This window comes from Rhinopithecus roxellana, chromosome 7 (genome assembly GCF_007565055.1).
Source record: "Rhinopithecus roxellana isolate Shanxi Qingling chromosome 7, ASM756505v1, whole genome shotgun sequence".
Lineage (NCBI taxonomy): Eukaryota > Metazoa > Chordata > Mammalia > Primates > Cercopithecidae > Rhinopithecus > Rhinopithecus roxellana.
The window spans coordinates 4,206,796-4,223,454 of NC_044555.1; the positions used below are offsets into that span (position 1 = coordinate 4,206,796).

General features: G+C 33.0%; 1 protein-coding gene across 3 annotated transcripts in view; it reads right to left on the bottom strand.

Annotated features, from left to right (window-relative positions):
* The window catches only part of DMD (dystrophin), a 2,245,117-nt gene extending 2,236,977 nt beyond the window's left edge, over window positions 1-8,140 (bottom strand). For all 3 annotated transcript variants that reach the window (XM_030933724.1, XM_030933725.1, XM_030933726.1), the window contains exon 1: window positions 7,897-8,140. In XM_030933724.1, coding sequence (XP_030789584.1) covers window positions 7,897-7,927 — 31 coding nt within the window. In that variant the 5' untranslated portion in view covers window positions 7,928-8,140. The remainder of the gene's footprint in view (window positions 1-7,896) is intronic.
* Between the last annotated feature and the right edge of the window lie 8,519 nt (window positions 8,141-16,659).

Below are 16,659 nucleotides of genomic sequence, written 5' to 3' on the forward strand. Positions count from 1 at the left end.
TATTTATTGAAGCTTTTCTACTAAGGCAACATTTTGGTAATATTCACAGAAATAGCAATATGGGAGGAAATTAGGGGTAAATAGATGGTAGAGACTGTGGAAACCAAGACACCTGATGCTAAAAGTGGGATCCTCATTCATAAAGTCATTAAATTAGAGATTGAAAGGAACAGGCCTCTTTATGGAAATATTATTTTCCTTAGAATTTCATCATTTTTTCTAGATGTGTCTTCTCTGATTTTTTTTTTTTTTTTTTTTTTTTTTTTTTTTAGTGCTTTTGTCTTCTTTACTGAATTCCCCATCTCCTCTTCACACTCTATTATCTTTCTAGTTGGTCTCATCCACTCCATGAGTTGCATATTTAAATCCCTAATAATGACTTCATTTCTAGGCACAATACCCATGCTCTACATAAAAATACAAAACAAAACAAACACCTTAGCATCCACACACCTCATCCTTCCCATTGTTCCAATTTCCCTTCCAATCTCCTTGCAAATGGCACCATTATCACCCAGTTGTGCATTTCATGGAGCACACAGCATGCAATACAACACCAATTCCTATTGATTCTATCTCATATACAAATCTTGAATAGATCCACTTCTTTCATCTCCACTGTCACCATTCTAGTCCAAATCACCTTCTTCTGCACCTTGGAGGAGCTACCATAATTGCTTCAGATTGATAGTCCTTCATCTACCCTTAGCACTTTCCAATCTCTTTTACACAAAACAGAGTGATAGTCTTAAAAAATACAAACATGTTTACATTGGTGCTCTACCTGAAACCCATAAGGCTGTCCATTGATCTTACTATAAAGAGAAAAATAATTTCTATAACCTTCAAGGCTCTGAATGATTGGACCCCAGTCTGACATTCAGATGCAAGCTTGTTCCACACTTTTCTGCACTCACTATACTCTACTAAAGCTGTTCTTTTAGATCTTTATCCATACCATTTTCCACATTCAGAAACATTGCTCCCTCTGACAGGGACATTTTTGCTCCCTCTTTTCTTTTGTACAACTATACTCTAACCTCATTCTTCTTTGCCTTGCTTTGAATATATATTTTTTCTCAGAAATATTTCTCCAATTTCAAAGACTGGTCTAACCCTCCCTATTACATGTTCTTATTACAATGTGTGCTTTATTGTATAGCCCTTATCCCCAATGCAAGTATTTTACGTGTGTGTATTTAATAAGCACATCTTCCTTGAAATGCTAGTCTCTCTTTGAGTTCACTTGTTTAGAGTACTATCTCCAGAGCATAACACAGTACCTGGCAGAAAATTGGCACTCAATATGTGTATTTGTTGCATGGACAAATGGATCAATAAATGGATAATAAATCATCAGCTGTAAGTCCCTTCTTTAAACTGGGGTTGCCCAAAACCACACAATACAAATTTTAGAGTCACTTATTTTGATACTTTTATTTGTGGATTTGAGAGCCAATCCATTTTCAGACATTTAAGGCAAAACACTGCAAAAACCATAGACTTGAGCAAAGTGAACCTCTGTGATAAAACTTGGTGCTCTCTGACAGCCCATTAGAGATGGGGTGTGTACACCTAATCCAAAGGAATCCTCTAGCTCTTCAGCAGCTGTTCACATGGCTCATGCCCTGCCCTTCAGCATCTACTAAATCAGGATTCCCCAGCTGTCTGAGCTTCCCGTAAGTGTTCTTAGTTAACCAACAACAAGCCAACATTGCTTGCGTCTGATTACGCTCTTTAAAGTCTAAATTCCCCTTTTCCTTCCTAGTTATTTTGCAATATGTGAGAGTCATTGGGATTCATCATTTTTGCAGATTATTATTTTTTCACTTACTCAACTAGTTTGTTAATATTTTGTTCACTTAGTCACCAGTTTATTTCTAATACATCCTTCTTAAGCACCAACATAAAAAGGAATTACTCAATTTGCCTTTGATGAAAATACTTGGGTCATTCTGATTTTGTGATTTTCCTTTCTTATTTCTTTAATTTTTCCTCACACAGCTTCCAAAGCTAAAATCCACACTTGTAACAGTGTACTGACTCCCTTGCCCTTTAAGTCAGCACTTAGCTCAAGCTAAGGTACTATTGCTACTGTAATCTGATAAAGGAAGAGACAAGTTGTGTGCAAATAAAGATGAGTGCCAGGAATGAGAAAAAAGCTACTGATGTTTATGCCCTTTTATAGTCCTGATTCTATGACAGTCTTAGCCAAAAGCAGAGTGGAAGAAGGGAGAACGTTTTAAAACAAAACAAAACAAAAGCCAAGAAAAGGGCAAAAACATTCAAAGGGTAACCATTTTATTTGCCCATAATTGGAAATAATATGGGACACTATAATGGTAATTGTGCTCAGCTAATACTGACCTTTTTAAAAATCAATTTTTTCACGATAGTGAAGAGAAAACATTTAAAATTTCAAAATAAATTAGCAAAAGACTTCATGATATGTATGTGAATTCCTCATTGTTGATATGTCCATGTAGAGTTTTCATATTTATTAAATATAAACTAAAAACATCATGATTCAAGCATCTGATTTTTTGAAGTTTCTTTAAAATTATCTTAATCCTCTTCAAAACCCATTAAGCTATCTACATTCTCATTTCATTACATGGATAAGCATTGGCTTTAATAATGCATTTTAATGTTCCTCCTCTTCATTGACACAACCACATTTTTCTACTAAAATAAATAACTAAACTAAAATGAATAATAAGCAAAAATAAAGGCAAAACTCTTCCTCAGATTCTTTTATTCAAATGGTAACTAGACTTAGATATTATTCACATTATTCACTAGTCTTAGATATATTTCAGATTTCAAAATTGACCTGAGAAAATCAATTCATCAATTATGTTAACATTTTAAATTTATGGACAACTATTTTCTTAAAATTGTATGTAATCAAAATACTGAGTTAAACAGTCTGAAAGAGTCATTTAAGAACAACAACAAACAACAACAGCAACAACATTTTATCAGCATGGCAAGGAAATGACAGCTCCACTTCAATTAAAGGATAATTGTAATTCTCCCCCACTTCCCATTAGTGAGGAATGGGGCGCATAATGACAGAGTGAAAGTGAGGCATTGAGGGAGAAAGCAAAAGATCATAAAGGAAAGCAGGAATACATTGATTTCTAAACCAAATCCAGACTGCTAAGAACATTGGTTTTCTCAGGGCTATCATTACATATACTATGCAAAGTCACCTTCAGAGGTTGTAGGCCTCCAGAAAATTGCTCTGTGTGTTCCGTTGCCTACTGAAATTCCCAAGTATTTTGAATGAGTGATATCAGATTAAAATAAAGATCGAGCTCGGAGTGGAATAGAAATTATCTCTTAAAATGGCAGCCTAAATAGAAGATGTGAGCTATAAAAGAAGGAGTACTGCTCCTTGTGTTTTTAATGGGAATGAGGTAGAGGTTGTATAGTCATGAGATGAGGACTCTTTTTTCTTTTTTTTTTTTAAATTTTAAGTTCAGGGCTAAAAGTGCAGGTTTGTTACATAGATAAACTTGTGTCATGGGGGTTTGTTGTACAGATTATTTCACCACCCAGGTACCAAGTCTAGTACCCATTAGTTGCTTTTCCTGATCCTCTCCCTCCTCCGACCCTCTACCTTCCGAAAGGCCCAGGGTGTGTTGTTTCCCTGTATATGAGGACACTTTTAAGCATGAGCCAGCAGAGCCATTTCCCTTCCTCATCCTCATTTGTCTGCTGCCTATCAGAATTGTGTTTGAGAAAATTTATATACCCTTAAAACACTGGAGCCAAATGTATTTTTTTTTTTTGTCTTTTTTGGGGGGCCATATTCAAGGAAGTAATCGTGAATGGGGAAAGAGAAAGGCTATGCCCTGAGTGTTAAAGTATTTCAGAATCTCTAGAGGAGCCATCTGGTTTATGAAGGCACATTGAATGCTATAATATACTGTAATATATGAGGGAAACAAACTTTTATACTATAAGTCTCATGAAAAAATAAACAAAATCATTTTAGCTGTTAATCTTGGAACTATATTTAGTATACAAGTGATTCACAAATGGCAGAGTTACTCTCCTATTCGAAGGGGATATCAGAATCTCTGGAAGACATACTCACTTTTAGTATTAAGTAGAGGGAGCTTGAAATTTTGCAAGGATTTTAGGGACAATTCTATAAGTGACATAAATAGAAAAAACATCCAAAATTGGTAAAATAATAAATTATCCCATGGTGTTGCCATTTTAACTTTGATATCTGTATTAAAATGAAACTTTGGAACTCCAAACATGTGTCAATATTTTATAGCATGAAAACCCAAGGAAGTCTGACTAATAGATGTTTTAAGTAGGGAAAAGGTGAAGACTACAAAGTATTTATTTGCTTGGTTTGTTTGTTTTTTGAAGATCAGTATACTGCATTGAGCACACTCTACACGGGGAAATACTTCCATGAAGTTCTGCTATGAAACCCGGTTGCATTTAATAAAAAGGTTTATTTCCCATATTGCAGCCCATGACCTTCCCAATAAAATATTCCAATAGGAACCAACTGCCTTGATAACAGAACACAAACCTCCTAGGACTATAGCAGGACTTTGTGAGAAAGAAAACCATTGCCTCTCTCTGAATCCAATCAAAACCTGAATGTACTGTATAAAAATAAACCAAGGTCATCATTATTCCTTGTCATTGTGATTTGGCGTGCCTTCAAATTACATACCCTGTATATTTCAAATAACTGCACCGCCTCCATTAACTGAGTTTGACACCACTTTAATCAATGTATCTTTTCAGAATGAAAGGCAGAAATGTCAAATTCCTACCATTATAAATTCTTTTAATTCTCTAATCTGCATTAAATAAAAGGTTGTCTTTGGGAAATAATAAATGCTCTAAAGAAATATAACCAGCATCAATTTTATTTTAATATGTAACTGGGAAAAGATTAAATCTCAACACTTCTCTTCATACAGAGGTGATTTCCCAAGAAACTATTAAAGACTTACTTACATGAGGGGCCCCTCCCAAGGCTGTATCTAATTTTGTATTATTCTTCTTAAAATAGCACCCCCAATTGTATAACCTCAGGCCCCATAAATCCTTTCTTCCTGGTTTGTTCTGTGTTGTGAGACAGGGAACGTACATTAGTCTCATTTGTCAATTCCTTAAAAACTGATGTGTGTTTAAAATAGAAAATTTAGAAAAATGAACAGAAAATTATCTTTAAAGGTTAATTTCTAATTAGACCCTCTTAGGAAACTTAATACCCTGTGATTTGAATGCATATCAATGTGCGTATATATAAACATATATACTCATGCCACAAAATACTGTATTTCTCATATGTGTGATGAAATGAAGAATAAATTGATGAAAGAGTATGATAAATCATTTTTAATAAGTTAGGAAAATATTACAGTAGAAAGTGGAAGGAGAAGGAAAGTTTGGGAAATCACTTTGTTTTACTCTTGAGATAAAATTTTGATGAAAGATAATAAAATGGAATTTTGAAAAACACCTGATGTTTCCAAGACAATGATTTTAATCTCTTTTATTAAACTACACAAGTGGTTAAAAACTTGACAATTTGTTTCATATGTAGCAAATGACATGGAGTACAGGGATTTCAAATGAATGCTATAGGAATAAAGAGGAAGCTGTATTAATATCTCTGCCCAAATGAAGAATTTGCAATTCAGTACTGTCTAGCTAGAAGTGTCAACCAACACCTTTTTCCCCTTAAATAATGTAATTATGCATAAAACAATTTGTAGTCTTTTTTAAAGTTTAGAATAACATCTATATGACATACTCTGTTGTATTTTTCATAATGTTATGCCATGTAAGATACACCAAAACTTTGTATTAATAGGACATCATCAATTTAGATCAGCGATCTCTTTTTGATAGTTAAGATGTCTTTAAAAGATTCTGCAAATGAAATTCTAAAAGATGATTTTATTAGACCTCAAGATGACTTACATGATCTAAATATATTCAAATGAAATATCTATTCGCCATACACTATTTGAATAATTCTTTACAATGCATTATTTGAGTAATTCTAAAAGTAAACAATACAATGTGTTTGACAATACAGTGATCTCTTTTACAGAGTAACTATTCTGTTTAAAAAACAAAATGTACTTTTGTTAAGTTTTTCAAACTAAGGCAAATTTACAAACCAGATTCAAATGTCAAACATCCAAATAGTAGTATATTGTCAAATAACAAAATTTAATGTATAATATAGCCCTGAGTATATCTCCATTTTCCTTAACAAACTCATTGTCATGTTGCATAGGCATTACTTGATGATTTTTTAAATGCAGTGTGAAAAAATCCTATAGGACATGTCCCAAAAAGATTACCTTCCTTCACATTCTAAGAACTGAAAGTTTTTCAACTATCTATGACAAAGCAGAGTATAGGTTTACCTTGCTTCATTCCAGCAGAATTGCATATATTCTTTCAAAATTGCTCTATATACTGGTATATGTTGTTAATTATGTAGAATATATATATATATATATAAAATCACTAGTGATTTTGATAGTATTTATATTACATATATCAAAGAAATAAAAATGACAAATAAAAATATGTGTATATGTATATATTGCAAACAACAGATATATGCCATGCATATTTTTGTAATGATAGTAAATATAATAGTTTTTCAATCTAAAAGCAATAATGATACTTACCAAAAGAAATTTATGAAGCAAGCAAACAATGTAAGTAAATGTTGTATTATAAAATCTGGTAGCTTTTAATGTGACTCAATACATGGACAATGTTAACTTATTTCCACAAATTTTTCACAGTGGTAAAACGTCTGCCTTTTTTTTTTTTTTTTTTTTTAGTAGTTGTGGAACATTACTTATTTGGAGAGACTTATTTTTTCATTCTTAATTATAGGCATCACTCTCATATCTATTTTAGAATAACTATACTCCACAAGTCAAAGATGGGTGGGGAAGAGATGAACTCCCATCTTTTCGGGACACACAGTCCTTATCATATATTATTTTTACTGTTGTGCCACAGTCCATTTTTAAATCCTTCAGTAGTCATCATGACTTTCTTAAAAATAAACAAAATAGTTGTATTTCTATATGAAAGACAAACTAAAAAATTGAACTGAAAAGCTAGCTCATAATAGACTTGAAACATCTACGAAATATAATTTACTACTAAATATAATTAGGAGTTCCTCAACTTTGTAGGTTGTTTTCCCAAGAGATCATCTGATCATTTGATGGCATAGATCACATCATTATTTGATATAATTATCATGGTATGCTATAGAAAAGAGCATTTGAAATAGTAAATGTGAGAAAGCAACATTACAATTAAATCTTTATCAATACTTTTCACATCCTCCAATTATCCGTCCCAACTCATTTTATTTTTTATTTTCTCCATGATATGTCAGAGAAACTTTTCCTAACTTTTAGGCCTCCATGTAGTTCCTATACAGTAGTTAGTTCAATTGAGAATATATGTCAGGTCAGTAACCTTTATGTAACTGTTACTAAATACAGAAGTATCAACTAGTCAAAATAATAACTGAGATATACCAACTATCTCACAGCAATCAAAATAATCTGTTATAATCAAATGACATTCTGCATATTCCATTACTGCAGTGGTTTATTAATCAAGAAATCATGTGTTTAATTATTCTGCAAAGAAAAACTTATAAACTCAATTTCTATTGAAAAGTTTTCCCAATGGAAAATATATATTCCTGAATAAATACATATATAAATGCAGTATATATAACATTTATGCTTCTTTGCAAACTACTGTGATAATTTAAAATCAATCTACCTAATTAGTGAGCTTGTCACAAACTAAACATTATGCCACAGTAAAATACATTTTTAGTTACTTTGTACTTACAACAGTCCTCTACTTCTTCCCACCAAAGCATTTTGAAAAGTGTATATCAAGGCAGCGATTAAAAAACCTGGTAAAAGTTCTTCAAATTTTATTGCTCCAGTAGGCTTAAAAACAATGAGAAACCAACAAACTTCAGCAGCTTTAAAAAAAATAACACTTCAGTTTTTCCTATTCGTTTTTCTCTGAAGGTAATTGCCTCTAAGATCTGAGTCCCGTAGGGGGAAAGTGAGTGATCCCAACACTGAGTGAGTCAACACAGTAACTGATGCCAGGATTCTGTAGAGGCCCCTGGATATTTCAAATTCCAGGACCTGCGCACAAGCAAGTGACCCGCCTTCTCTCTCAAGTTGGTTTCCCATAATAGGACTGTCCATGGTCACTACATATAAGGTTGTGCTTCCAGCATGGCAAGCTCTGTGAATTCAAATAATGCTCAACTGTGTTCTGATTAATATCCAAACCAGAATAGCACAGTGGACATAGTACTAGCTTTTAAAGGCTTCCAAACACAAAAACTATTCAGTACAAAACCATAATAATATTTTCTGTAACTTTCATGTGAATTTATAACAGAGCAGAAAATCCTGATTTAAAATAGACTTTTAAATGCCTTTTTTATCCTCTCAACCACACCAAAAATTTCACTCTACCAAATAAAAAGAAATGCCCAGAATAATCTATGCATTTGTTATGTATCCACTGCCTACCAAAGTTATTTTTCCCCCTTGGGATTTTTGATTGCAAAAGTCATGTATTGATGATGCCAACAGTCTGAATAAGAGAAGCAGCAGCAGAACACAGCAACTGAATTCTGAAGGCAGAATGTGTGTGTAGGTCTTGTGGGACATGTTTACCTGCTAAAATAAAGAATATTCTTATAATGGTGAAAGACATTTTTCTCAAATCCTAAATTTCAGTTGTGAATTATGATAAAACTTCTTTACTAACAAATTATTCTGTCTTCCATCTCTCTGGTGCCAATTCTTAAAACACCATTTTCTTAGATACTGAGTTAATGATCATTTAATGATTCTGAATACAGGCTTTTTTTTTTCTGTATTAAGTGAATGCAGTTGTATTATGTCATTCAGCATGTAAATCATTCTTTGCCAATTGAAGTCTTCTTCATCTTGTTCCTTATTACTTTTATGCAACAGGCGAGCTCCAAATTGATAGAAAACATCGGTAGCATTTTTAAAAGAAAGATATTCTTTTTATAGTTATAATAATCCCTACTAAAATTTTTGTTTGAGTGTTTTTATTGTACCATTTGTTAAAGTGACAGACTCATTTTTCTATGTCAAACATTCAACTGCTTGCGACTGAAATGAGTAATAGATAAAAATAAAAAAAATTATTGAGTCAGACTGTGATGTTTACCGTAATAGTTAATTATACATTTTGTGTTTTAGAATATTATTGTCATAACATGGCTATTTTCCCCAGCAAAATGTGTATGAGATAAAACACAAGGCCTAATTTTAACTGAAAACATTCTTTTACCTAGGTCACCTCCTTTCCTCTGTGTGGTTGTCTAAATACGTATATAAGCAAAATTTTCATAAAACAACATGAAAAAAATGAAAACAATTGTTGTGGGGCTGATTTGCCTCTAAGTCTACATGTTAGCATCAGTGTCCCTCTATGCTATGAGGTACAATATTGCTCAGAGTATAAGTCCCCTTTATATCTTGTACTGTGAGTTTTCTACAAACATAAACCCTTGTTTAGGCCAAGGCATGAATACAATTTGTCAGTCCCAAGCCAACACCAATATCACATGGGAACTTCTGAGAAATGCAAGTTGACACGAGACCTCAAAAGTCAGAAATTCTGGGGTTGGGACACAGAACTCTGTGTTTTACCGGTGATTCTAATGCATGGTCAACTTTGAGAAACCCTAAAGTGTATGTTTCTAAAAACAACTGTGATTCTAAATGTAACAAAGATGTGTCCTGGGTAATATCTAAAGCACCAAATCCTGATAGATCTGAATGCCCTCAGATACATTTAATTGCCATTCAGCCTTAGTTGATAATCAGAATTTATTTGGCACCTGTAATGATTTCTGCATTGTGTGGAATGCATATACTTCCCTTAAGATTTTATAATCCAGGTGGAAATAAATGCTTACAATAACTGGAAAAGCGAAAGGCACGTAAAATAAAATTTAGACCAAACATAATGAATTCCAGTTCAGACTGTGTCACCACAGTACTTTCTTGTGTCCCTTAATCACTTATCTTTCTCCTTTAGTCCTCAGAATAACTACATCTGATGGGTCTTATTAGACCTATAATAAAAGAACTTGCTCAAATTTCCATTTTTAATAACTGTCACAGAATTTTTAAAAACTAATTTTAACTTGTTATTTTCAAATACTCATAGATTCACAGGAATTTGCAGAGATAGTATACAGAGATCCCATGTACCCTTCACCTGGTTTCTTCCAAAGATTAACTACAATAACTACAATTCAACATCCTACAATAACTACAATTCAATATCAAAACCAAGAAACTGACATTGATATATATATACATATTTCTATTTCATCACAGATTTGTGTAACCTCAACTTCAACAAATAAACACCTGTTTCATCACCACAGAGATCTGCCTCATGCTACCCCTTTATAGTCACACCAGTCACCCTCCCTAAATGTCCCTAAAGCCTGGCACCAATCAATTTGTTCTCCATCACTATAATTTTGTCATTTTAAGAATATTAGATAAATGCAATGATTCGGTATGTAACCTTTTGAGATTGGGTTTCGGCATTATGTACTTGAGATCCATTTAAGTTGTCATCGATAGCTTATTTCCTTTTATTGCTGAGTAGTAGTTCATGGCATGGATGTTCTATGGTTACTTTAACTATTCACATACTGTGGGATATTTTCGTTGTTTCCAGGGTTTGGCCACTACAAAAAAGCTGCAAAACAATCATGTAGTTTTTAATTTTTCATTTCTCTAGATTAATGCCCAAGAGTGTGGTTATAATTTATCATATAAATTTTAGAATAAGGTTATCTACAAATAGATGTACAGATCTATCTACAGAATATCTTTCAGGTAGAATTTTGATAGGAATTGTATTAAAATTATGAATCAATTTTGGAAGAATTGATGTTTTTACCACATCGATTCCTTGAATTCATTAACATAGTATGTATATCCAATATTTAGGTTATCTTTATTTCATCATACTCAGCTTTTTTACACAGTGCTTTGTATTGTGATTAGATATATTCATATTTCTAATTTAATGGCACTACTGTCTGTTATGCATGTGATTGCACAAAAAAAGGAAAACAGCAGAGTTTCCAAAACCAGTTCTTTTCCTGTTTTGCTTTTCAAGAAACTTTCATTTTTTTAAGAGATGGAGTGCCACTGCACTTCAGCCTGGACTAAGAGCAAGACCCTGTCTCAAAAAAAAAGTGTCTGTTCATATACTTTGTCCATTTTTAATGAATGTATTTGTTTTTTGTTTGTAGATTTAAGCTTCTTATAGATTCTGAAAACTAGGCCTTTGTCAGATGCATATTTTGTAAATATTTTCTCCCATTCTTTGTCTATTTACTATGTTGATAGTTTCTTTTGCTTTGCAGAAGCTCTTTGGCTTAGTCAAGTCCCACTTGTCAATTTTTGTTTTTGTTGCAGTGGCTTTTGGGGACTTAGTCATAAATTCTTTGCCAAGACCAATGTAAAAAAGGGTACTTCCCAGGTTTTCTTCTAGGATTTTTTACAGTATGAGGTCTTACATTTAAACCTTTAATCCATCGTCACTTGATTTTTGTAGATAATGGAAAGTAGTGGTCCAGTTTCAATCTTCTGCACATGGCCAGTCAGTTTTCCCAGCACCATTTGTTGAATAGGAAGTCCTTTCCCCATTGCTTACTTTTGTTGACTTTGTCAAAGATCAGACAGTTATAAGTGTGTGGCTTTATTTCTGGGTTCTCCATTCTGTTCCATTGGTCTATGGTCTGTTTTTGTACCAGTACCATGCTGTTTTGGTTACTGTAGGCTTATAGTATAGTTTGAAGTCAGGTAGTGTGATGCCTCTTGCTTTACTATTTTAGCTTAAGATTGCTTTGGTTGTATGGGCTCTTTTGGTTCCATACAAATTTGGAATAGTTTTTCTAATGAAAATGAAAAATGAAAAATGATGTTGGTAGTTTGATAAGATTAGCATTGAATCTGTAAATTGCTTTGGGCAGTATGGCCATTTTAACAATATTTATTCTTCCAATCCAAGAACATGAAATGTTTTTGCATTTATTTGTGTTGTCTCTGATTTTTTTCAGCAGTGTTTTGTAGTTCTCCTTGTATAGTTCTTTCACCTCCTTGGTTAGCTGCACGGTCATAAAAAAGAATGCAATCACATCCTTTGCAGCAAGATGAATGCAGCTGGAGGCCATTATCCTAAGCAAATTAACACAGGAACAGAAAACAAAATATTGCATGCTCTCACTTATAAATGGGAGCAAAACATTGAGTACACAGTGGACATAAAGATGGGAACAATCGATACTGGGGACTACTAGAGAGGGAACGGAGGGAAGGGAGTGTGGGCTGAAAAACTACCTATTGGGTACAACGCTCACTACCTGGGTGACTGGATCATCAGTACCCCAAACCTCTACATCACACAATATGCCCTTGTAACAAACTCCTGAACATGTACTTCACTTCAAAATGAAAGTTGAAATTACTTTTTAAAAATTTTAATAAAATTACAATTGTTTACAGATGAATTAATTAGACATACATTTTTCAAAAATGTAAAGCATAATTTTTATTACATTGAACGCATACACATTTTTTAAATTGCTTTTTTTGCCTACACTTAGATGATACATGTTGTAAAATAAAGACTGGCCCATGATTATATTCCAACATTAACCAGTCATCCTCGTGTTATTAAATAGACGGCATATTAATTAGAAAGAACTGAATATGGTAAACCTAAGAGTGAACACGGAGTTAATTCTTAAATAATTGGAAACCTAAAGACATTATTTTATATTACTTTGGAAGTGCAGGGCTATTTTCCCAACTTGTTTGATTATTTAACATAATTCCAAGCATTATGATTAATGCGGCTTCACAGGACAAACAATTTAAAAAGAAACAGGCCTATTAGGTAATATACTTGTATAAAAATTCACAAATTTATTGATTAGGGAAAAATCATTCTGGATCATTTCTACTTCCTTTTTCCACAGTGATCCACATTGGTTGAAATGTTACCCATATTATAAGGCATGTATTTCTTAGGTGTTTTAAAAAAATCTCTTTAGTTAAGTCCAATGGGAAAACATGCTAGTTTATGGGCTAGTTTATAGGCACTAGGACCAGAAAAAATAAGACAAATAGAATTCAAGCAATTTGGAGGATGTCCAAATAGACAAAAATGTTTTACTGATGTTTCGATAGGAATTGCATTCAAACTATAGATTAATTTTGGAAGAATTGATATATTTACTATGTTATATCCTCCAATTCCATTAATACAGTATATATCTCTGTTTATTTAAGTCTTTGAATTAGTTCCTTAGCTTTTTAGTTTGTAGTATATAGATCTTGTAAGTGTTTCATTAGATTCGTAAGTATTTCATTGTTTTGGAGTGACTGCAAGATATTATGTGAAAAATTTTGGGCTTCAGTAGTTCACTGCTTGTATACAAAAATACAATTAACTTTTAATAATTATTTTACTGTGATAAGAAGATTTAATATGAGATCTATCCAATGAATAGATTTTTACATTATAATGCTATATTGTTACATATAGACACAATGTTGTACAGATCTCTAGAACTTATTCATCTTATATAAATGAAACTTCATATTCATTGATTAGCAATTGACTTTTATAAGTTGATCTTGTAGCCTAACACCTTAACAAACTCATCTTTTCTAAGAGTAACTTTGTAGAATACCTGGGATTTTACACAGATAATCATAACAACTGCAGATAGAGACAGTATGACTTTTCCTTCCTGATTTGTATGCTTTTATCTACTTTTCTTGCATTTTTGCACAGGCTAAAACTTCCAATACTATGAATAATAGTAGGGCTAAAAGCAACCGTCTTTGCCTTAATCCTAATATTAGGAAGAAAGGTGTAAATTCTTTCATCATTATTACAGTGTTAGCTATAAGATTTTTGTAGTTATTCTTTTCCAAGTTAAGGACGTTCTCCTCCATTGTTAGTTTTCTGAGAGCTTTTATCATAAATGGGGTATTGAATTTTGTCAAACATTTTTCCCCTCCATCAGTTGATATGATCAAGTGATCACTCTTCTTTAGCTTCTTAATATAATGTGTAAAAATTTGTTAAGGACTTTTTGTCTCTATATCCATGAGTTTTATTGGTCTGTAATTTGTTGACTTTTCTGCTGTGCTTACCTGGTTTTATTGTCAAAATACTTATTTCTCATAAAGTACATTTGGAAGTGTTGCCTCCTCTTCTTTTTCTGGAAGTTGACAGTTCTTTCCTTTCATCACTTGAAAAATGTCATACTTCTTCCTTCCGGCTTTCATGGCTTCACATAAGAAATCCTCTGTCATTTGAACTTTTTTGCCTATAGATAAAGTGTCTTTTCTCTTTCACTGTTTTTAAGACTTTTTTTAAAAAAAATATAACTAGTTATCAGACATTTGACTATGATATGTCTAAGCATGGGTTTCCTTGGGTTTATCCTGCTTACTCAGCTCCTTGAATCTGTAGGGTTTTGTATTTTAAATTTTGTAAAAATTTGGTATTTTTCGATCATTATGTGCTTGAGTACTTGTTCAGCAACACCCTCCCTTTTTGAAACTCTGATGGCATAAACCATAGATCTTTTATTATAATCCCACAGGATACTGAGAATATTTTTATTTTATTTTATTTATTTTATTTTTTTATTTTTTATTTTTTTATTTTTTATTATACTTTAAGTTCTAGGGTACATGTGCATAACGTGCAGGTTTGTTACATATGTATACTTGTGCCATGTTGGTGTGCTGCACCCATCAACTCGTCAGCACCCATCAATTCATCATTTATATCATGTATAACTCCCAATGCAGTCCCTTCCCCCTCCCCATGATAGGCCCCAGTGTGTGATGTTCCCCTTCCCGAGTCCAAGTGATCTCATTGTTCAGTTCCCACCTATGAGTGAGAACATGCGGTGTTTGGTATTCTGTTCTTGTGATAGTTTGCTAAGAATGATGGTTTCCAGCTGCATCCATGTCCCTACAAAGGACGCAAACTCATCCTTTTTTATGGCTGCATAGTATTCCATGGTGTATATGTGCCACATTTTCTTAATCCAGTCTGTCACAGATCGATATTTGGGTTGATTCCAAGTCTTTGCTGTTGTGAATAGTGCTGCAATAAACATACGTGTGCATGTGTCTTTATAGCAGCATGATTTATAATCCTTTGGGTATATACCCAGTAGTGGGATGGCTGGGTCATATGGTACATCTAGTTCTAGATCCTTGAGGAATTGCCATACTGTTTTCCATAATGGTTGAACTAGTTTACAATCCCACCAACAGTGTAAAAGTGTTCCTATTTCTCCACATCCTCTCCAACACCTGTTGTTTCCTGACTTTTTAATGATTGCCATTCTAACTGGTGTGAGATGGTATCTCATTGTGGTTTTGATTTGCATTTCTCTGATGGTGAGTGATGATGAGCAAATCGTTTTATTTTTCTTCTTGTTAAGACTGTGTAATTTCTATTGTCCTATCTTTCTGCACACAGATTTCCCCTATCTCCTCACCTCCATTCTACTGTTGACACCATTTATAGAACTTTTTTTTGATTATGATATTTTTAGCTCTAAAATACCATGTTGTTCTATGCCTTCTATTTCTTTCTGACTTTTCCCATTTTTTTATTTGTCGCAAAATGTTTTAAATAGCTTACTCAACAATTTTCAGGATGGCTACTTTAATATCCTTGCTAGATAATTCCGCCATCTTTGTCATGTCAGTATAAGTGACTACTATCTTTTTTCATTCCAGTTGAAGTTTTCTTTTTTGGCATTTGGGATATTACATTATCAGACTGTGAATCTTATTTAAATCTATTTTAGCTAGTTCCCTTCTGACTGTTCTAGTGGAAGATAGAGGTAGAAGTGTGCTGCCTTATTGTCAGGTGGGAATGAAGGTCCGGGTTCCCCACTCCACCTATGGTTGATACTTTAGAGATTTGTGTGTGTGTGTGTGTGTGTGTGTGTGTGTGTGTGTGTGTGTAAATAAATTTTATTTGACACCATTTTAATTCCCATTAAAATTAGTAAATGGATATCTGGAACCTTGTGAGTTCATTTTTAAACATTCAGATTTTTTTTCCCACTGGACAAAAAAAAAAGCTACAACTCATACAAGTGAGAATAGATCTTAGCTCACATTTCCATAAACAATGAAGCCCATGACATTCGCATAATGATTTGATTTCAGGACTTGGTACTACATATCAGTACTATCTACAGAGTCAAAATCAAATATAAGCAAAATTCAAAACTAATTTGCCTGTGTTGTGAAAATAATGACTCCTTACTTTACGGATTGATTCCCAACCATTTTATGAGGTAAATGTATAGGGATTAATGAAGATTTTAAAAGATTTCTGCATGTAAGAAAGGTATTATGAGTACAAAGAAAGTAAATGCATTGATGCTAGTGAGCTGAGAATCAGTAACATGTTTTAATAGTTGTATCTCTTATTCTGTATTAGTGAAGATCCTGGCAGGAAATGTAG